At 48.9% G+C, this 23,025-nt stretch overlaps 2 protein-coding genes and 1 non-coding gene across 3 annotated transcripts; 2 read left to right on the forward strand and 1 right to left on the reverse strand.

Annotated features, from left to right (window-relative positions):
* The first annotated feature begins 2,483 nt into the window (after window positions 1–2,483).
* On the forward strand, window positions 2,484–2,549 carry BDZ99DRAFT_t24. Its single transcript has one exon. It is a non-coding gene; the product is annotated as a tRNA-Ala (tRNA).
* Window positions 2,550–3,156: 607 nt separating this feature from the next.
* BDZ99DRAFT_516592 (Mn2+ homeostasis protein-like protein Per1) lies at window positions 3,157–4,308 on the forward strand (the record flags this gene model as incomplete). Its single annotated transcript, XM_033725086.1, has 4 exons — window positions 3,157–3,276; window positions 3,329–3,371; window positions 3,432–4,203; window positions 4,254–4,308. 4 exons carry the CDS (start codon window positions 3,157–3,159, stop codon window positions 4,306–4,308), a joined length of 990 nt encoding a protein of 329 aa, XP_033580932.1.
* Window positions 4,309–4,429: 121 nt separating this feature from the next.
* Window positions 4,430–21,036, reverse strand: BDZ99DRAFT_410194 (uncharacterized protein). Its single transcript, XM_033716572.1, has 5 exons — window positions 16,941–21,036; window positions 11,564–16,881; window positions 9,489–11,514; window positions 4,767–9,436; window positions 4,430–4,713 (listed from the first exon to the last, which is right to left on the reverse strand). Exons 1-5 carry the CDS (start codon window positions 21,028–21,030, stop codon window positions 4,573–4,575), a joined length of 16,245 nt encoding a protein of 5,414 aa, XP_033580933.1. The 5' UTR covers window positions 21,031–21,036; the 3' UTR covers window positions 4,430–4,572.
* Between the last annotated feature and the right edge of the window lie 1,989 nt (window positions 21,037–23,025).

Genomic DNA, 23,025 nt, shown 5'->3' on the forward strand with positions numbered 1-23,025 from the left:
CGATACCTAAACCTAGAAAGTCAAAGTTCGGCCTGGATAAGAGTGCTAAGCAGTTGGCTTGAATCTCGATGTGACGATTTAGATATCACAACCTGATTATCCATAACCTGTTGGAGAACTCCAAACAGTGCCAAATGGATGTAAATAGGGCAGCTTAAGGAACAGTCTGGATGACGGCCTAATCGAATGAACGTCACTGCCTGACCTTTCCTAGATCATGGAGCACTTCAGACAGCGTCGCCCTGCTACCAAATTATAAAGCTGTGGTGGACACCTTCACCTTCATGTAACAAGAACCCGAAACGCGTCTACTGTCAACTTTTTTGAGAATTAGGCAACCAAAAAGTCGACTTGTGAAGTAAGTTAGCTAAATCTGGTCGTCGGGAATCCATGGACTTGACCTCAACATCCCTAGTTGCAATGTTCAGCATACCGTCGATTGCGATGAAATGGTCTATGGCGCATGGCCCAATAGCGACAGTAGGTGGAGTCTTCAGAGTAAAAGCTGCGGTAGTGTCTGGTGCTTCCTCTTCGGCGGCGGGCTGTAGGGCAGCATCCTTGGGTGAGATGGAAGGCGGTTGAGTCAAAGGTCTGAGTTACAGACAAGCCTGGAGGCTAGCACCTTGCCGTCGCAGGTTAGAGCTGTACAAAACACGACAGGCAGATAGAAATGTACGACGTAAGCTTGGTTTGCTTCGTGATAAACCCGGAGCTCATGTTACGAACTCTCTTGAAAACCATTACAATAGACCGCTGCCCGCCCTCTCATGCCTTGGGAGACTTCGGTTCCGTATAATCGGATCGCATAGGTGTAACCCATCTTTGAATACTCGGCCGCCGCTGATCGAAGCTTTTCGATGCGTTTGAGGGAATCTGGACGAGATAGAAGGTCGTCACTATGGATAATCGGTAAACTTGCTGGGCAAATTTAGCTATCAGCACATAAGTCTACCCAGATCAGAAGAGAGCCAACATTCTCAAACACTAGTGATTGTAGGAATTGGCATGGTAATAGTCCCAGTTCTTCTTTGCCAACTTGGCGCAAGTCACGATCTGAGAACTTCTCAAACGTACACAGTAATAATCGAAGAAATGTGATGATGTACAGTGACAGGTCATAAGTCTGTGAACACGCATTTACCACTGTTTGGGGTACCCCTATGGAATTTCAAAACCCGGGGCAGGATGTCAAGTTTCAAGCAGTGCAAATTAGACCGCCTCTTAACTTACAAACTACTTACTAGCTGGGCCGCTCCTCACAGTGGTGTCGGGTGAGCAAGATTGAAGCCAAGCAGTGATATATCCGTGTGCCAAGACTTATGGCGTAGTACTGTAAAGTGCTCTGATATATTTGTGCCTGGATTAACTAGTGTGCGACCGTTTGGTGTCCTTCAATGACTTTCCAAAAATCTAAACGAGGTGTAATGAGGTCGTATGGATTGACTTGCACACTCCCTACTTTATGTCAGAAACGTTATTTGCCAGTACTTGGAAGGGATATAGGTGTGTGAAACCTCCCCACGCAACGATCATATAGTGCAACTAGACATTTGTCGTGAAATGGCCATACGACAATCCTGGTCTAGGCTGATATGTCGCTTGGGGTTTCCTTGATAGCATCCGTTTCACGACCTATTCATTGCAGCTATGCTGGCTTTACGGAGATGTCCATTTGTGGACTCAGCGCGACGGTATTAATATTATGATTAGAACTTGATGCAGGTCATTGCTACACAATGAACCTTTGACGCTTCGTAGGGCTCGCTTGAAGCTACTCATAGGAGGTATGATCATACGTAGACCAGAACTATCATGGCTAGTGGGATTAGCAGGAGTTGTCATCTTCGAATCGGCTGAAGATTATGAATTTGAAGACTTTGCCCGTGGACGGGACATCCTAGTCGATTTCAGATAGGCTAGATCGATGAGAACACAGCGAACGAGGCAGCAAATATATCGACCCTGTTAGAGCAGGCACTGTGACAGTGCATCTTGCTTTTTTAAAGACTTGGGTTGTCCAGTGTTCCAAGATTTTGCGGTGAGGGAGGTAGGCTGTTTGGTAGTAGCCGTGGAGATGCGGTAACGCTTACTTGTAGTAAGCCGAGCCTCGACCAACATGAATTTTTAGACGCCACAGTATTTATCAATTTTTCTGAAATTTCACAGAGACATGTGCATATTTTCAAAGAAACTGCAATAATTCTTTCAGGTTACGCATCCCACGTTGTGGAGTTGGAAGCTTTGAAAAGTGTCGTAAACCCTCCGATCTCGGAGTGTCTCATGGAGCCTGCCACCAAGCGCCGTTCCTTTGATGTGTAGCCAATAAGGAGGAAGAGGGATACGAGGGATTTCAACGCCACCCCGCAGTTTTGATCCATCCAAAATTTAGGGTATATATATCAATTATTTTTGGACGTCTTCGAAATTCGGGGATATAGGTAATTCTTCCAACGCCAATCACCTTGAAGCAAAGCTAACGATTAGGAGCTCAGTGGTAGAGCGCCCGCTTTGCATGCGGGAGGTCTGGGGTTCGATCCCCCATATCTCCAGAGTATAACTCTTTTTTGGTGTTGAATTGGGAGAGTTTTCAACTCGGTAGCGTCACTGAACCACCGCGGGGCAGTCTGCGGAAGGAACACCAACTGTTTTACGTAGTATTAGCGTTTATATGTTGAAATATCATGCCAGAACATCAGCCTTGCGTTTGGGATGGTTTGATGATAAACTTTTGATCATTGGTGCAATTCAACGGGGCACGAGCCATCACCGTGGTACTTCAGACAATACGGGGAATTCAGGACCAAGTCACACAAGTTTCTTATTAGGAACAATCTCCAGAAGCACTAAACTTATCAAAATTGAGCTCTTTAACGTTCGTGAATGGATAAGATCCGTCAGTGACCGCCAGGAGTTACAAGACAAGACTATTACTATACCCAAACATCGAAGAGCTAAAATGTTTGATCGAGCAAAAAATTATAGGTCTTCAAACGGAACCAGCAAACTTTAGTACCAGCGAGCCCCTTGCAGCCGGAAATTTATGTTTGAGGTGACCAAGTTGGGGTGGTGCCAAGACATTGCGGAGCGGAAGCGGGAGAGACGAACCCTGAAACAACACACCCTCTCGAGCTTCATGGAGATACTCTAGCTACGAAGATGAGGCTACGTTCACACCAAAAATGGCATTTAATTGCTCTCACTGCGGCCTGCTCATTTTTTGGCTTCTCCCAAGCCTCCCTCGGTGATAGGCTGCCCGAGTTCAAAGAATGTGTGAAGGTGAGATACTACCTCCCTTCGGGCCCAGCACGCGCTCACACAGGTTCTACAGGTCTGCAAAGAAGCCAATTGCGGAGATAACCCGACGCCCATATGTGAGTCTCCAGCTGCCGCATCATAGGGATCGACCTGGCGCTGACCCGGCGACCTTCCAGCTCTCCACCACCGGCTCCTACTCTGGGACTGCCCGTCCGAATGCGACTACACATGCCAGCACGTCGTGACCGACATACGGCTCGCGCGCGACCCTCCCTACATGCAGCCGATCTACCAATTCCACGGAAAATGGCCGTTCTACCGCTTCCTAGGCATGCAGGAACCCTTCAGCGTCATCTTCTCCCTCTTCAACTACCTCGCCCACGACTACGGCATCTCCCGACTCCGCAGCGAAGTCCCCGCCTCCTACGCCCTGCGTAAATACTACCTGCTATTCGGGTACTTTGGGCTGGCGAGCTGGACATTCAGCATGCTGTTCCACACACGCGATTTTGCTTTCACGGAGAAGATGGACTACTTCGCTGCGGGCGCTAGCGTCATGTACGGGCTGTACTACGCGCCAATCCGCATATTCCGCCTGGATAAGCGCGACGCGGTCAAGCAGAGTGTGTTGAGGGCCTGGACACTGCTATGTCTCTCGCTCTACTCTGCACATGTCTTGTATCTCTCGCTGTGGAGTTGGGATTACACGTACAATATGGCAGCGAACGTGGCGGTGGGGATCGTGCAGAACTTGATGTGGAGTTGGTTCAGTTACAATCAGTACAAGAAGTTGAATAGGACGTGGGCGATGTGGCCAGGGTTGATCGTTGCGTGGATAGTCATGGCGATGAGTTTGGAGCTGTTGGACTTCCCGCCCTGGTGGGGCATGGTTGATGCGCATAGCTTGTGGCATCTGGGGACTGTTGGGCCTACGATTTGGTGGTACAAGTAAGTAGATTCTTCATGAGAGTACATGACGGAAGGCTAATATTTGACAGCTTTCTACTCAAGGACGCGCACGAGGATTTACAAGGGACGCGACTGAAGGCTTAGGCGATGATGATGAGCGAAGACATTTGCAAGCGAACTTGTTTAGGGTAAAAAGGTGGAACATGAGGTTTGTAGGGCGCGTTTAGATGAGCATTTACACAGGTTAGCATCACAAATACAGGGTATTATACTACTATTCGAGCATATTTTCGACGAGGGGAAAGTTTTACTAACGGAACAAATAAAGACGGTCTAAGGCAATGCAACACAAAGTGCTCGCTCTAGTACAGACATAGCTTAACTCCATACAAACGCTAGCAAAAACAATTACGAAAGGAAACTCGTGAGCTCTCTCTTCAGGTCTAAAATCAATTTCTCTGCACTCTCTAGACCCAACATCTCTACCGGACAAAACACGCCCACATCCAACGAGCCATTCTTAATCGTAGCTTCTACATCAATCGTGTGCTAAAATCTAATGTCAGCAAATAGATGTCTTCTCGAGCAGATTCAAGACCCACCAAGTACGATTCCCTGACCATATTGTCTTGGATTTCTGTTGCGGCGACGAACTCCTTCTCCATCCCCGCTTGGTCTACCGTCCTACTCCACGCTTCCTCCCCTCCATTGGCTTCTTGAATCTCCAGAGTTTGTTTGATAGATTCGGTGTCCGCCTTAGGCAACTTTAGAAAGTTGAGAAAGGTATCAATCTTAACTCCAGTCCACGTCGAAATCTCCCACAGCGCCACCGCTGAATTCTCTAAGCTACCGATATCTTGAAGATCACGCTGTATCTGCGCGGCAGAGTCCTGAAGACTTGTGGACTGTGGCGTCTTGATCCGTAGAGGCACCAGGTTCACTATCGGCGCGGCGACATCGGAGAGGCCTTCGATTGCATGCGATCGATTTGCGAGGTAAATTCCAATCACGACGTCTTCGTCCTTGAGGTCTGAAGCGATAGGGAGAAGAGCTGAATACAACCTGCCATATGCCGCCAAGAATAGTGATTGGATGCTAAGCCCACTTTGCCTAGACACGCTCTCTAAGGCTCCGACGTCCTCGATTACGCTGGGATTGAAGACCTCTACTCGAGACGAGACTGCGCTACTGGGTTGCGCGAGATGTCTATACGAGGCGCCTTCCAGATACGAAGTCCAAAAGGACCGACGTGTCTCGCGAGCATCCTTGGTCGAATTGATAGCCAGTGCTTTTGTGAATGCGGAAATCTGGGGAACCTGCGCTGCAAAGCTATTGCAAAGGTCCTGAAGCTGGTGTATCAATATCGGTAGGCTCACCCCGTCGTACAGAGCATGGTGGATTTTGAGAGTTAGAAGCCAGTGGCTCGCAGATTGCCGAGCGAAGAGAAACACATAAGGCTGACGGGTGCTGTTTTCTTCGATAAAGCGGGTCCTTCTAGCTTCTTCAATGTTGGAGACATCGTGGAATGAATTGGTCACGTTTCGGAGTACGCCTTGTAGGAATGGAGTCTCCGGATCTCTTGTGGCAAAGAAGCAAGTACGGAGCAGAGGATTACGAGCGACCAGTTCATCCCATGCTCGACGTAGGATATCTATTTTGAGGGACGGTAAAGTGCGATATTGAAACTCCGGATAAAACAGCGTACCGCGGGTGTTCACCCAGTTACAGAGCATGTATATCTGCCCAGCCGAAGCGGGGAGGATCTTTTCGAAGCTATCAGAAGAGACGCCAGCTTGAGATAGTAGTGCAGGTATGTTTTGCTTTTCCAAGGACGCAGAAATTAGAGCTTCCGTGTCGGAGGTTGATAATGGTGCATCCGGCTTCCCTTGATCGGCTAGTTGTGCCATTTTCTCCACTGTGGCTGCCCGAAGCATGTCGCCTACACTCAAATTCACAGATCGTTTCCGGAGAAGAGAAGACACTTTGATGGCACTGATTGAGTCGAGACCGAGATGGAACATGGTTATGAATTTCGAGACCTCGTCTTTAGGTATCTTCGACACCGCTGAGAGCACGTCGCGAATACTCAACTCGGTGGGGGACCATGCGGAAGACGTGATGTCTGATGGTTTTTCATCTTCTGGATGATGAGGCATGCTGGGCGATTCTGCTTGGTCTTCGTACGGTGGTAGCCCGCAGATGCTAGTCTCGTTACTCTTGATGTTGATAACCGGCCCGTCAGGATGTTCCATAATATTCTTCAATACCATATCAAACCGGTCGATCAACTCCGCAGTACCCTCTTGGTCAAGAGCTGCATCGTGGGTAGCGCAGCGCCAAATCAGATGATTCTCCACGATCTCCATCTCGGTACAAACTGGATATTCGACATCAGATAAACCGCCAACTGATTCGTACAGCGGCTCCTGCGTGTCTAGGGAGGCTTCGGGGCTCCTTTGGTAAATGAAGAGAGTGTCCAAAACGGCTTTCCCTGGCGAAGCAGCAAACCTTTGAGCGATGCGCAAGGGGAAATGTTGGTATTGTCGAATACGCGCAAAGTTGTCTTGCACATCCCGAAGCAGCTCAAGTCGACTTCCATGGAGAAACACGCGAATGGCGACGGTATTCATCGTTGGAAACATGACGTTCGTCGTCAGCTCGCTGTCCCTCCCCGATAAGATGGACCCGAAGACTACTTCGAGAGTGTGTAGATATGAGGCAAGAATTAATGACCAGACGGTCTGTCCGATTGTCTGCAGAGTCATTCCGTACTTCTTGCTGAAGGACATCAACTGAGAAAGTGGAATCTCGCTCACGCGTTCTAGTCGGTGCTGCTGATCCGATTGGCTTTCCGGGGACCTATTTCGTGGGAACGTTATCGACTCGGCACCAGAGAGATAGTTTTGCCAAAATGTGTTTGCCTCAGGACCCGACGCATTCAAAGTCTGTTCCAGAACCTTATGATATGAGGGTCGGCTTTTGTATAGACCGAAATACGCCCTTCGAACATCTTCATGCAAGAGGGTGAGCGACCATCCATCGTATAATGCATGCGCGAGAGATAAGATAAGGTAAGAGGCCCCTGGGCACTTTACGAAATGGATTTGGAAAAGATTCGTAGGTTTCGAGCGAGCAGCTGTTTTCCGAATGTCATCTATGAGCTGCGTTATTTGATCTTCGTTCCCGAGTTCAATCTCATTCCAAGGCAGTGCAGGAGATCGTGAGGCGATCTGAGCGAACGAAAAATCTAAAGCTGGGTCGTCTATCTCCATGAATGAGGTTCGAAGAATTGGAGATTGTTGATAGACGTTGTTCCAAGCATCTCGGAGCTTCAAGATGTCGACATTGCCGCCTAACTTCAGAGTATCGTGATTGAAATACCTGGTAAAGTCGGAAGATATCATTTCCGCGACCATACCTTCTTGCAATGGAGTCACCGGAAGCACATGGTCGACTGCTTGTTGCCCGTGGCTGCTCTTCCGGAAGATCTCGTCCAGTGTTCGCAGTTGACGTTGTATGTCATCTGGATGTACTGAGGCCTCATTGCTCGGCTCGCTTGTAATTTGTTGTGTAATCTTCGAGATTGTTAGATTTCGCATGATCGAACTGACTGGAATGTCTATTTGACGCCTTTTCAGCCTGGAGGATAGCTTGATAGCATCAATACTATCGAGTCCCAGTTCGAAGATCGAAGTCCGCTCGTTGATTTCAGCCGTATCGATGCCAGCCAGCGTTGCTATCTCGGCTCGAATTGTGGACGCTTGTGGTCCCCAGTCATAATCTGTATTCGGATTTGAAGATGGATCCGGAGACTTATCGGTCGGGAGTGGATAGAGAGCAGTGTCGGAAGAGTCGAAGATGTCGCCACAAGTACCTGCTACTAAGGACTCCGCATCTTTAAGAAGCGAGCTCAGGGTAGTTTCAAACTCATCAAGCAACTTGGAGGAACTCGAGTGGTCGAGGACATGGCCTTGGGCAACTATTGTAAGTTTCAAAGACCCGTCTTGACTCTGATCCACCTCAAAAGCAAGCGGATAGTCGGCTGTAGAGCCATCATCAACCAAATTCCAAAGGTCGTTATGAGCCCAAGTACTGCTATCCCCATCAGCTCGTTGATAAACGAATAGTGTATCAAAGAGGGGTTCTTTCGAAGTTCGTTTGTTCCATTTCATAATGTCCCTCAATGGAGTATGCTGAAATGCTATAGCCGCGGTGTTGAAATCATGGCATCTCGTGACTAGAGTCGCCCATGTGTCTGGTCTTTCAATCCGAATGTGGAACGGAATAGTGTTGAATAAAGGTCCGATCGTGTTTTCCGCGCCCTCAGAGTCGATTGATCTTCCAGAGACCACCATGCCCAGCGTGACCGCACTTTTGACGTGAATCTGCATGACCGCTGTCCAACAAGCTTGTGCAATTGCTTGATGCGTAACCTGAAGCTTCCGCCTGATGGTTTCGTAATGTTCAAGCCCCTTTAGCTTTCTAGTGACTACAACATCTTTCGTCTGTGTCGTTGCAGCTAGGGATGGGAATGGCCTGTAGTGTGCTGCTGCAAATTTTTTGGTCCAAAAGCCTTGAGCACCTTCGTTTCTCCTAAGGGGCCCAAAGGGAAGAACAGATTGGAACGGCGGTCCATAAGAAACGTTTCCAGTGTTTGGGTACTCTTTCAAGACGGCGGCTAATAGCATAGGCAAGCTGCTTCCATCGTACAGTGCGTGGAATATGTGCAAAGCGAGGACCACCCGACCAGGCGACCTCACCAACACTAATTCGAAAGGCTTTCGGAGAACAACCCTGTTCTCTTTCCACCACCTTTCTTTCCGAAGAGCAAGATGCTGGTCAATTTCAGTGGAGCTAGAGATCGAGATTTCTTCCCACGGAAGAGTAATTTTGCGAAGAGCCACCTGCAAAAAGCCGTCCCCAGTATTCGCAAAGCACGTTCGTAGGATTTGTGTCGATGCGAAACCCTTTTCCCAAGCGGAGCGCAGTTTTAACTCGTCAACCATATTCGAGAGGTGAAGCTGGAAGGACGCGAAGTACAACGGCTGCTCGCTTTCGAGCGACCTCGCAATCATGCCTTCTTGTAGCGGCGTGCACGGGGAAATAGATTCGACATTACTTGAGCTGATCTTGAGAGCGTCCACAACGGTGCTCCGTTGTCGGTGTTGAATCGCTGCCATTGTTTGACGAGCCTCGATGGTTGCGGCGAGTTCACGAGAGCTATCATCATCTCTGCTTGTCAGGGCCTTTGCAAGCCGACTTATGGATGCATCTAATTTGCGGAGGTCAGTGCGTGCTATGTCTATGAAATATGAAGCGCTTACTTTTCATCACCAAAGATGCTTGTGCGTTGGTAAAACCAGCTTCCTTCAACTTCTTAGCAAATCCGATTACTGAGATCGAGTCGAGGCCAAGCTCAAAGATGCTTGATGATTTACGGATTGCGTTTGGATCAGTATTGGCAAAGTCCCTCACAACATCTCTAATGCGACGCTCGGTGGTTGACCACTTTTCGTCTTGATCCCATGACAAGCTCGAGAGAAGCTGAAGATCATCCGTAGCAAGGGAATTGTAGAGCTCACGAAGCTGCTTTGCGTCCGCTTTGTTGGTCGCGGATAACGGCATCGAGGTAATTGGAACGAAGTGAGTGGGAACCATGTATCCAGGCAGCTTGTCTAAGCAAGCCTCTTTGGCAGGTTTCAACTCTGCACAGCTGTCAATCGAAATGGCAGATTCCTTTCGGGACTTAGACAACAACTTTGTGGATACAAAGGTGACAAGTTGCTCTTTCTGTTGTTTTGGATGCTTCAAGACAAGGGTGGCTACATCGAGTATCGTTTCTGAAGCCTGCTTAATGACGGAATTGATCTCTCCAATTTCCAGTCTTTGCCCGCGTAATTTCACTTGGTCATCCGCTCGGCCGCAGAAAGAGAAAGAGTTGTCGTGCAAGATGCGGACTAAATCCCCAGTCCGATAAACACGCTCGCCAAATCTGTCGAGCCACGGGAAGCGCTCCTTGGTCAGATCGACTCGATTCAGGTATCCTTTTCCCACCAATTTTCCCGACACACACAATTCTCCAATGGCTCCACGAAGAACGGGAATATCAGTATTTGACTTGAGGACATAGGACCCAACATTATCGAATTGAGGGCCAATATTGGAAGTCTTTCCGTTTTCGGGGACCCTGGGGAACATGGTAACACCGATAGTGGCTTCTGTCGGTCCATATCCATTGTATATGACACCTTTTGGACCCCATACGTCAAGGATCTCTTGCTTAAGCTGCTCTCCGCCCGTGATGAATACGCCTTTGCAGAGGCTTGGAACATCGTCAGGATGGATGATACTAGCGAGACTTGGAGTGAGGTCGATGTGCGTAATATTGAGACCTCTGATGGCAGCCGCAATGTCTTCGAAGATGAGATCACGAGGCGCAGAAACGACACGGATTCCAACAGACCAACTCCAGTATTGCTCCAATACCGAGACATCGAAGTGGAATGATGCGAATTGGAGCCAACGAGACTTTGAGTCCCAATGGCCTGCGAAAAGGCGCTGGAATGCGAGCATAGCCTGAACTGCGTTCTCATGCGTTATCTCGCAGCCTTTTGGTGTACCGGTAGTACCCGATGTGTACAGGCAGTAGCTAGTATCCTGGCCAGTGATTGGGCGTTCCAGTTTGATTTTGGTTGTCACTGTAGGTCTAGTGATTTGATCGTCGAGATTCACAACGGGGACATCGACTCGGCTCCCGAGATCCATTGATTGGGCACTCATAGTAAGCAGTAAGTCTGCCCCGGAGTCCTTGAGAATAAACTCTTTTCGTGCTGTAGGTGCGCTTGGATCGAGTGCCACGAATGCGCATCCTGCTTTGAGTACACCGAGCAACGCGAAGGATGCTTCGGGACACTTATCGAAGCATGTAGCGACCATACCGCCTGGCTTTACACCATACATCTGGAGTAAGCTGGCAATCTTGTCTCCTTCCATATCGAGTTCCGCGTAAGTCCAACACTGGCCAACAGCTTCTCCTGATTGGAAGGCCCGAACGAATTCAAAGGCTATCTTCCGCGGCTGCTTCTTAGCATTGGTCTCAACAAATTCGTGAAGAAGTTTGATCTCCGAGGAAATACAAGGCTCCTTCGCAGGTGTGATAGAGTACAGCAGGGTATCATGCGGTTCGGTTCGCTGGGACACCTTGCTTGGAGGTAGCACTAGGTTGCCGAGGAACGCGTCTAGCTGGTCAAGAATCAGAGAGGCTTGCTCTACTGGGATCGTGTAAGAAGAGAACGTGATGCGAAGTTCGAGTGTAGTGGCGGCAGGCTCCATTTCGATAGATATCGAGTACTAACTCGTTAGAATTACCATTGGAGACTGATTTTGGGGTTGTACTCACATTATCCGAGGCCTTTTCCCGAGTGACCTTCCATGGCCGAGACGTAGCGTCTTGATTGGAAACCTTCTGAAAGGCGAAGATGGTATCGAATAGTGGCTGGTCAGGAAAGCCAGCAATGCGCTGTATCTCGATTAGAGGAGTGAATTGGTGCTTCTGGACCGAAGAACTGAATTCCATTATCTCCTTCAGAAGTGTATCGTTCTCTTTATCGGTGAGATACGTCACGGGCACGGTTGTGATAGTCGGAAAAGCAACGGTCTCCGAATCTTCGATCGTACGGCCCGAAAGAACAGTGCCAAATGTAACATTGGGGTCGCCTGTGTATGCGGCCAAGACCAAAGCCCAGGCAGCTTGTCCAGCAGCTTGCATAGTAATGCCTCTGGCGCGACAACCATATTCAAGGTCACTCATGCTCCGAGAGCTGGTCTTCGACAGGATTTGGGGCGGCGCATTTTTAATTGTAAGGGGAGAAAGGTTCGGGAAATGTGATGGATTTACTTCTTTAGTTCTCTCCCTCCAAAATAGGAAGGCTTCGTCATCCCTATTGCGTAGGATAGATCCAAGTACTGCATCTAGAGAGCTTGTCGGAGAGGTAGGAAGACCACGATAAGCAGCAGAAACATCTCCAAGAATGAGGTTAAGACTGTGTGCATCGTACAGGGCATGGAATATTGCTAGGTCCATAGTGACTCGATCGCTGCTAGATGCGATTCTTAACCGCCACGGAAGCTTGTGGAGATTTTTCAGTACTTGAATGGAGACATGATGTAGCCATTGGTCGATCTCGTGCACATCGTCCGAATAGTGCTCATTTGCATCCCAAGGGATACTCATTCCAGCTCCGAAGTAGTGGACCATGACAAAAGGGTGAATTTGGTCATCAACGTGGGCAAAGCCTGTGCGTAGCATGATATGCTTTTGCATTGTTGCGGACCAGGCGGAACGAAGCCGAGAGACATCCACTCCCTTGTCAAGTTGGAGTTGCAGATAATTGAAGTACATAGCGCCGCCTGACTGAATGAATTTGGCAATCATGCCTTGTTGGAGAGGGGTGCAAGGACGAATGGACTCAATGGTTTCCGATCGCGGACCGTATGAATTGCAGACAAGTGGTCGGAGGGACTGCTCCAGAGCGTCAAATCCATCGGCGCTCTGTTCTACCCTTGGAGATTTAGTTAAGGTTTCAACCTTGCTTGCCAGGTCAACACAGTTTGGATTCTCGAGGACGTCACTGGCGGATACTCGGAAGTTTTTCCTTCGTAGTCTCGCCGCAACCTGTACGGCACTGATGCTGTCCAGTCCGAGGTGATAAATTGTTGTGCGAAGTCTGATAGTGTCTTTAGGAGTGCGGGATAGGATGGAGAATATGCTTCTGATCTCCTTCTGCAATGCAGTCCAGTCAGCTTCATTGTCCATTTCGTCGCCTATTGGCACTAAGCCGGCATCCGCGTGACCTCGGAAGATATCTGTAAGCATACTCTTGTCAATCTTTCCCGCTGAAGACAGTGGAATATCGGGAATTGGTATCAAAAAGTTTGGGACCATGTAAGCGGGCAATTTTTCAGTCGCTGCTGAACGTGCAGCCTGTTTGATGACGCTATCCGAATCGTCCTTTCGTCTCCTCGTGACCATGAACACAACTAGTTGATCTTTTGCATCCTTCGACTTGCGCAGTATTTGCGTATTGACAGCCTTGATATCCTTGTGTGAGTTTTTGATAACTTGACTAATCTCACTAAGCTCGACGCGAAGCCCTCTTATCTTGACTTGATCATCGGAGCGTCCGAGGAATTCGAAATTGCCGTCCGCTAGCATTCGAACCATATCGCCCGTCTTATAAAGACGCCGTCCACTGAGATCAATGAATCTTGAATTTGTGAGTTCTTCGTTTGCATAATATTCTCGAGCTACTTGAGAACCGCCTATGTGAAGCTCTCCAACGCCCAATACGGGCACTATGGTTTGGCCATCCTTCGAGACAACCGTGAAGGACGTTGTTGTAAATGGTTTTCCGATGACACTTGGCTTGATGTCCGGCCTGGTGGGAAAGATGGTGCAGCAGAACGCTGCTTCCGTTGGACCGTATGAATTGACGCATTGGCTATTCCACTGATTGATGATATTAGGTAGCATTGCCTCACCAATACAAAATAAGAACTCGACGGAAGGTACATCGGGTTTTGAGATAGTCGCAGCCATGGTTGGAGTAAGGTCCAGTAGCGAGATGCCCATCGTGTTGATAACCTTCGGAAGATCGTTCAGCATAGCAGATTGGTCTGCGGCGCATAGACAGAACCCGAAGGACCATGCCAGGAAACAATCGTAGTAGCACATGTCGAAGGTCGTGGCTGCGTACTGTAGAAGCTTTGACTGCGAGTTCCAAGGTATGAGTCGCCTGGAGCTCTCAATGGTTTGAATAGGGTTGCGATGTTCGACGGCTACTGCCTTGGGTCGCCCAGTAGACCCAGATGTGTATAGACAGTAAGCTAGACTAGACGGCTTCACGCCCAATACTTGAGGAGTGCGGTTACTGAAGCGATATGCTTCTGTCGCATCTACAACCTGTGCTCCTTTACACCAGCTAGAGGCCATATCAGCTGTGTCCAATACGACTGATGAACCTAGCTCCGCAAACATGAATCTTTTGCGCTCATCGGGGAGCTTCGGATCGAAGGGTGCAAACGCCGCTCCTGCCTTCAGAATGCCGAGAACGCCAGCGTAGAATTCTGGACTTTTAGGCAGATGTATGGGAATGACGTCTTCAACTTGGACTCCTCGAGCCAATAGAGCATGCGAAATCCTGTTAGAGACTTCATCAAGCCTCCTGAACGACCATACTGTTTTCTCGCCACTTCCATGCAGGAAATATAGTGCGGGTTTGTGGGGGTGGAGCACAGCGTTCCGTTGGAAGGCGGAAATGAGCAAGGGACCATCGGGAGGCTGTAGGGTTATGTAGTCCTCATTACATATGGAAAGCAATCGTGGAGGAATCCCACTGGTTTGAATAGCTGAAAGCAAGGGATCAAACAAGCATGAGCGCAAAACGTGATCGAATACTTCAGCAATCGACTCAGCTTCGGCCTTTCCAGCGATGTTTTGATGATAGTGCAGTGTCAACTCGATGGCGTCTATGTCCGGACTAGGCGTGATTTCACAGACTAAGGGTATGTCCATCCTACTAACATCCTCTTTCAGAGCCCACAAGTTATGGTCGAGTTCCTGTCGTGCATGCTGTAAAATGAAAAGACTATCAAAGAGCCTGCCGCCCTCCGGGCAAGCCTTCGACTGGATTCTTCGAAGGGCGGCCAATTGGACTGGTAGAGAGCCTACATTGAAGTCCTGGAGAGTCTGCGCTAGCTCTTCATTTGAGCTTATAGACGTAAGGTCTACCCGGACAGGTATCGTATTGAAACATGGCGCCACGAGTCGCTCTAATCCAGGTACTGGAAGCGTGCGCCCACTGACAACATTGCCAAAACAAATGTCGGTCTCTCCAAGGTAATAGTGAAGAAGCTTCGTCCACACTGATTGCATCATTGCAAGAAGAGAGAGCGACCTCCGTTGACATTCTCCAAGTACGGCGTCAAGTTTGATCGTCAGATTTCTCGAGACGCTTCCTCCATGACTAGAGATCTCCATCGATGAAGTTGGTTTTGCAGTGAGGTTAGGGAACGCTGAGGGTTCGTAGTCCCGCAATTTTTCAGACCAGAAGAGTTCTGCATTCTCGGCATCAAGCGACACCAATTCCTCTAGGTAAGGTTCGTATGATACTGGTGCTGGTAATTCTGAGCCTTGATAAAGCTGTTCGATCTCGCTCAAGAGGTATGATATTGCTGCCCCGTCATACATGGCATGGTGACAGTAGAATAGTAAATGACTGGCCGACCCAGATTTGAAGAAAGCCAAGCGTATAGGAGGCTTGTATGGCGATACTAGAGAAGGAGAAATGTCCGCAATGTATTGCTCTATACGTTGCTGCAAGTTCTCGGACTGAATATCGACGTCATCCCAGGCAATGTCCTTGGGAGAGAGTACGATTTGGGCATATGCATATTCTGATTCTTCGGTCGCTACAAAGCACGTTCGTAGAATTGAATGTCTTTGAGTCATGGTCTGCCAGCAGTTGCGCAAAAGGGACTCTTCGCCAGTGATTTCAAACACCATTTTGTTGAAATATGCAGATGAATCTGACGAGTCGCGGGCTGATAGCATTGCTTGCTGCAAAGGCGTACAAGGCAGGATCCTCTCAACTTGCTCTCCGTGCTCTTGGAACTGAGTGCAAATACTAGACTTGAACTCGTCGTCGAATATGGTATGCAGATTTCGAATTGCGATCCGTTGAAAGGTCTTGCCTTCGGTTTTGTCCGCAGTGATGCTACTAGCCAGACGTGATATGCTCGGATTTTGAAGGATGCGAGAAACCGATACGTGTGCGAGTCCAGCCTCTCCGATCTGGCGAGAGAGTGATATTGCGGAGATAGAGTCCAATCCGAGACTGAAGAACGACGTATTCCGTCTTATTCGAGAGGAGTCTATCTTCACCACGGAACTAAGCAAATCCACTAGTTGACGTTCGAAAGCAGACCACTCTCCGCCGTCGGATGCTTTGGAAGAGTGTTGCCCGACTTGATCCAGGTACTCTGAGGCCAGATTTTGAAACGCCGCAAGAAGTTTGCGTTTGTCTACTTTCGATTGGTGGGTCATTGGAATTCTCGTTACTGGTATCAGGTGTGCTGGAATCATGTATGACGGCAATTTAGAGTCCAATCGTTCGAAGGTAGCAGAGATGACAGCGGCCAAATGCTCATCGATAGGATCTGGAAGCACGGAAAAATCATGAGATGCCAGTCCTCTGGGTATCCAGAACGCGACAAGGGCCTGTACTCGATCTTCATTCTCGTACAAGACACTCACTGTGTCGTGTACAGACTCCGAATCTAGGATACTAGAGCTTATCTCTCCAAGCTCAACTCGTTGTCCCCTGATTTTGACCTGGTCATCAGATCGTCCAACGAATAGTATCTCATCGCTAGGTAAAAGTCGACCAAGGTCTCCACTACGGTACAGTCGACCATACTCAGGATGCTCGAATATTTTAGCGGCCGTTACATCTGGCAGGTTGAGATAACCACGAAAAACTTGGTCACCGCCAAAACATAATTCGCCTACACCCCCTCGCAGGACTAGCGCATTCCCGGTAGCGTCCAAGACGAAGGCTGAAGTATTGCAGAAAGGAGGACCGATGTTGGATATCACGTCATACGAGTCGACATTGGCATTGACCGTACAAATGTTGGTAGTCTCGGATGGCCCGTACCCTTCGACACAGAAAGTTTAGCAAGACTTCGAAAGACGAATAATTTAAAACTGCGATTACCTTGATAAAGACCTTTACCAGCCCATTTCCTCCTCACTTGCTCAGTGAGCGCTTCTCCGGCAGTCACAAGGAACTGCACCTCAGGGACGTTTTCTGGATCAACAAGCGCAGCAACAGTGGGGGTAAGGCTCAGATGCGTAACCTTGAACTGTCTGATGGAGCCTTCAAAGTCGTGGAATAGATCATCCTTCGTGGCGGAACACAAACACATGCCGGTGTACCACGTGAAAAATATTTCGAAAACGGACACGTCAAAGGCTTGCGAGCATGATTGTAGAAGTCTCGAGCTATCGTGTACCGGATAGATTTTGGACAGTACTTTGAGGTTACTAGCAAGGTTGTCTTGGGTAATGAGAACACCTTTGGGTGTCCCGGTGCTACCGGAGGTGAAGATCGCATATGCGAGATTGCCACCCTTGTATGGTATGGCGATGTTCTGGTCGGAGTGAGCGGAAAAGCTAAGAGCATCCACGTTTAGAACAGTATGCTGATCTTCTGATTCGATACGTCCGGAGCACGAGGAATGACTGATACATGCTTTGACTCCCGCTTCACGGAGTATCCACAGAGTCCGTTCTACGGGTGTGTCCGGGGTGATAGGAACATATCCGATGCCGAGCTTTGACACAGCAAGAATAGAGACATACAGGTCAATGGACTTCTCCATGTATATGCAGATCAATTCTTCGTTCCCAAATCCGCTGGCCTGGAGTAGTCTCGCAAGCTTATTGGCCCGTGAATTTAGGTTCATGTACGAAATAGTTTGTAGTATCATCGATGGACCTGGATTCCTTAAGCCAAATGACACCGCAGGCCTATTTGGTGCATGCTTAGCCCATGTTTCCACAGAGTAAGCTGGTCCATGGTCAATGCGCTGTCTGATAGGTCGTGGGTTTGCGATAGAGAGATTTGAACTGCCAAGGGTGCTACTGAATCGTAGAGGGTTTGTGTCTCGATGCCGAATAAGATGGTTGACCAGATCGTCAAGTTGTGATAGCAGAATCCGGATTTGGGATTCAGGTATGAAACAGGGATCGTAATTTGCACGGTAAAGAATGCCGTTTGTAGTCGGAGTTATCTCTAGTGTGAGCTTGAACTCAAGTCTGTCAACACTGTCGATGATTTTCACTGCTAGATTCTTCAGATTATGACTTTCTAATGATTCCTGCCATACGAAGAGAACGTCGAAAAGTGAAACCCCTGGGTCTATTTCACATGATCTCTTGATGTCCCTGAGTGGCGTGGTGCAATGGTTGATTGCAGCTCTATTCGACTGATGAATGCTCTCCAAGATGTTTTTCGCTGTCACGCATTTTGATACCGAAATCCGGAGCGGAAGAGTCGCAATACAAGGCCCAAGAATCTCCTCAATGCCAGTAATAGCAAGAGTCCGACCAGATGTTACTGTGCCAAAGACGACATCAGTGGAGGCTAGATAAGAGCCGAGGATGAATGCTAAACCAGCTTGGAAGAACACTTGGGGATTTATCTGCAGCTCATTTGCTCCGACTTTGAGCAAATCTTGGTTCACGCTTGACCTGTGAGAGAAAGATTGCAGTGAAGCAGCCACGATGATCTTGCTGTTGAGGTTCGGGAAAGGCGTGGGCTGGTAATCGGCTAGCTGATCCTTCCAATATCTTCCAGAATCGTTACTTGGTTGTGAGTCGCGAAGTGACGAATAGCGTTGAACCACTTCACGGAATTGGGGTCGACTATGGCTCCTTCTGCACAAAGAGAGGTCGCTTAAATCTTTCAAAATCAATTCGAATGACCAGCCATCGTACAAATAATGTGGTATCTGAAATAGAAGTCGCGGCTTCTCCCCCTTTACATTCACTTGCACCTTCAGTGGTCGCAGAAGTGAACTCGAACTATCAAGAGCATAGCCTCGAGTAAAGTGCTCAGATTCTTCGATCTGGGCATCGTTCAAGCTCTTCCAGATAACTTGTGCGTACGGAGTTTCAAAGTGAGGGATGCCGCAGAACCCAGACCTGAGAATTTCGTTTTTCGCCGCAAGAATTACCAAAAACCTTTTGACTTCCGAAAATGTATGGGTTGTTAACATCTCAACTTCGATCCAGTTGCAATAAGCGTCCGAGTGAAGAACAGTCTCCGCAAGCATGGCCTCTTGTAGCGGCGTACACGGAATGATATCAGCAATCAGCGCTCGATGTTGCTTCAGCTCTGGCTTGTCCAAAGCTAGATCTTTTATATCTTTGAATATATCACTGCACTGACTAGGCAACGTTGGTGGCTCAATCCACGGTTGTTCCGTAGCGCGTGTTTTTAGAGCCTTGACATCTGGTGCGGATAGCACGTCTGTAGCATCAACACGGTATCCAGCTCTTCGCAATTGGGATGCTATTCGAATTGATCGTAAGGAGTCCAGGCCAATGGTAGCGAAAGAAGTCGAAAAATCTATTTTCTGGTGAAGTACGTCCTGAACGATACTTAATACTGTGTCTTTGCAACAATCCACTATTACACTGCCATCATCTCTTGATGCGCGCTCGGGATTTTTGAGAGAATAGTCCGCCTCGAGCTTCCGTTTATCAACCTTTCCGGAAGGAAGTTGTGGGAAAGTGGAAAGTAAGATGACATCTCTAGGGACCATGAACAACGGCAACCAACGACTACAGACTTGGAGCACGTCTTCAGACGAGAGTTTTGAAGGATCTGCCGAGCAGAAAGCTACGAGAGACTCCTTGATGATTTGAGCGGAGACGTTTCGGCAGCCCTCCAATCTAGCGATGACTTGTTCTATTTCACCAAGCTCCAGTCGCTGCCCTCGCAACTTTACTTGCCCAGAAATAAGTCGTCCCAAGCATTCGATGGAACCATCCGGCATGATCTTTGCCTTGTCTCCGGTGCGGTATAAGCGGCCATATTGTGGGTGGTCTAGAAAGGCTGCTGCTGTGATGTCGGGCCGGTTGAGATATCCCATGGCTAGCTGGGGCCCACCAACAATCAATTCCCCTACTCTGCCGAGTGGAAGTATATGGACGTCGGAGGACATGATTGAAGCCTCATCGAGCGGGGCTGCTATGAGAACAGACACCGTATCCAAAGGCACTCCGATATTTCCGACGCTAGAGGTGGACAAGAAAGACGTTTGAAGCGTGCAGTGAATTGCAGCTTCGGTCGGACCGTACATTCCCCAGAGAATACTCTTTCGAGCATTGGCACCACCATACTCGTTCACAATGGGACGGGTCAGCATTTCTCCTATAGTGAGGAGAAGTTTCAGGCCCGGCACACTCTCTCGGCCTCGGAGCAGGCTGGAAACGACGGTAGGTGTAAGCTCAGCTGCATCCACATTCATATCGTTGATGACGCTAGGTAAGTCATTGAGCATTTGGGCTCGAGTACAGCCAACGATAGTGCTTTTCCTGAAAAGAGGAAAGAATATCTCGAAGACAGATACGTCGAAGGTCGGAGCCGCGAACTGCAGGAAGCGAGAAAAGCGCGGAATGTATCTGTCATGAGCCAGAAGACTCTGGGTTACTGCAAGATGAGATACTGCCACAGCTTTTGGTGTCCCTGTCGAGCCTGACGTGTACATCAGGTAGGCCAAATCATTCGGATGGATTGCGTCGTTGGAGAGCGTTTCGTCCCTATGGCTTTGATATATTTCGTGGTCAACGATCAGGATTTCTAACCGGGGGCCACGAGGCAGATGACTCTCCAAGTCAGGCGTGGTAATCACAATACGCGCTGATACGTCTTCGAGAATGAAGCTTAGGCGCTCTTCGGGGGCATCCAAACCCAACGGACAGAATGCTGCTCCTGCCTTCAGTATGGCTAGCAACGTGATGTAAAGCTCCGGTGACTGTGGCAGGAGTACTGGTATTACAGGGCGTTCCTGATTGAGACGAGAAAGAGAGCAACGAAGCCTACTTGCCAGCGCGTCACTTAAGGCATGAAATGACTGATAAGAGATTTGTCTTTTGCTGGCGCCATCCTCAAGAAAGTCAATAGCGAAATGCTGCAGCCCGCGACTGCTATCGAGAAGCTGGTGTAGAAGCTTGGGTCCATCCAGATGAGAGGGATTCGGGTTTATGACTGACAAGTTTGAGCTCTCTTGGTTCATTTCGACCGTTTTTACGCAGTCTCAACGTTGAGATGTGGAAGCTGGCGGAAGATCAACCCAGGGGCACAATTGCTTTCTGCAAGAATAGAAATTGAAACGTGAAGAAGGGCCACGGAACGTCCACCTGCCGGCGCTTCTTTTAAGTTTCCGCTTGAACGACTAGATTTTGAGGGCACAAGCTTGCTGGAGGAATTGCAAACCGGTCGATTGGCCCCAAGGGTGATGGGATACCAATCGGGCAATGCCAAGTCATCGAGTATTGGTAATTGAGGGCTAATGATTGGAAGATGAGATGCGTGGATGTTCTTATGAGACTTTTACGTGTAAACGCGTGGGGGAGATTGCTAGACCTAGACAGGAGACTTCGGAGACAGGGCTGAGTCTAGCGACAGCTTCACGCTGGAGACGTCGGCAAAGAGGACCACGGAGGCAGAGATGTCAGCCAGTGCGTAGCTTTGTGTGACAGAGAAGAGGTATTTGCGACGGCAGACGCGCTCCAGGCTGCAAACGAGGCGGAACTAGTGCTCTCCTGATCGCGTCACGATGGAGAGAGACTACCCGCTAGCGGTCCATCGTCGGTGCGGTCCCTACGTTGTCGCCATTAGCGAATAATGCCCTCCTTTATCCGCCACTTCCACCTTTCACCACCCATCCCCACCCGGCCACCTTCACTTTGGGGATGTCTAAAGAAGCAGTTCCGTAGTACTTCCACGCTGAATCTCGCCACATGACCGGACAGCTTCCAAGGTTCATCCGGGACTCCGATCTCGGGCTCTCTGACGACGCTATCGAGCTGGTCTGGGGAACAAACGCGCGCTGAACACGACTGCGCTGTCAGCTTGTGGACACCTCGAACCTTATGATATCACCAGACACGCGGCTGTGGGGCACCACCAGGACGTATGGGATAGCTGCCAAACGGCTATCTGATAGTCAGATTACAGATACGAGAAAACAAAGCATGCTCCTTGGGCCGAGGTCTCCAACTCCAACTTTCCTCGGTTCATCTCGACCACTGGTGCCAAAGCTGCATCTCCACCCTTGACGACGGCAAATCAGACGGCCTCCGTAGTATAATTCTAACTGAAGCCTACAGCTTGGCATCTAGTGGCTTGCAGATCGAGCCTACGTTTTCCACCCCTCCTAAGCCTCTAACAGCGTCGGGTTCGCGGCATTTCATCCACCAAGGTCTCTACGAGCATTGACTGGCTAGCAATAGCTTGGTACCACGTGTCAAGATTGGCCATCCGGGGACATATAAGAAAGATCCATATTCAGACGAGGTGCACTCCGTAAGACGCATAGCTATGAAGTCGAACGTTCATGCCATCACGAACAAAACGATCCAAAGGGACGGTCTTGCGGGTGTCAAGGTATCATGAGGCGTGTTGAATAGCAGTATGAACTCATATTCCAGAACGTCAAGCCATGCTTCTGCGTTTCTTTTTATCTCAACTCAGCTCGTTCTTATTATATGTGTCATACCCAGTTGCATTCAACAACTTCGTACTGTCGCCCCGAGTCCTTCGATCATTATCCCCTATCAAGGTTATTGGATCCTCATTCTTCCTCTACACCTTACAACTAAGAAACTTTTGGGCTTTCTGAAGACAACTACTCTAGCATCATATCTTGGTAGTCTCGGAGGTGGGCGATAATATTATTACATTATGGAGCAGATCGTCGAGCTGGTCTGTGGTGCTATTGGCGGGACTGCTATTCATTTTAGCGTATAAGCAATATACCACAGCATTCTCGCTTCATGTGCAATAGAAAACCCACAAACCATTCACATTCCACTCACGCATGGGTGTGCGTGTGCTTGATTTACACTCCCTCATCTTGGCGCGAAGTCCTGAATCTGCACTGATTTCAAGACGTAATCATTCTGCAGCTCGGAGAAACATTCATCTTCTATGGGAAGAGCAGGCCAATATTGATAACAGGCATCGGCGGTCTACTCTTTTCAGGATGTCGGCAGGAGGAACTCGGAAG

This window comes from Mytilinidion resinicola (genome assembly GCF_010093595.1).
Source record: "Mytilinidion resinicola strain CBS 304.34 unplaced genomic scaffold BDZ99scaffold_4, whole genome shotgun sequence".
In the NCBI taxonomy this organism is placed as follows: domain Eukaryota; kingdom Fungi; phylum Ascomycota; class Dothideomycetes; order Mytilinidiales; family Mytilinidiaceae; genus Mytilinidion; species Mytilinidion resinicola.

Coding starts and splice junctions, on each gene's coding strand:
- BDZ99DRAFT_410194 (XM_033716572.1), bottom strand. CDS start 21,030: ATGAACCAAGAGAGCTCAAACTTGTCAGTCATAAACCCGAATCCCTCT. Junction 16,882..16,940: donor TGGTAAAGGTCTTTATCAAG/GTAATCGCAGTT, acceptor TCTGTGTCGAAG/GGTACGGGCCATCCGAGACT. Junction 4,714..4,766: donor TGGTCAGGGAATCGTACTTG/GTGGGTCTTGAA, acceptor ATTAGATTTTAG/CACACGATTGATGTAGAAGC.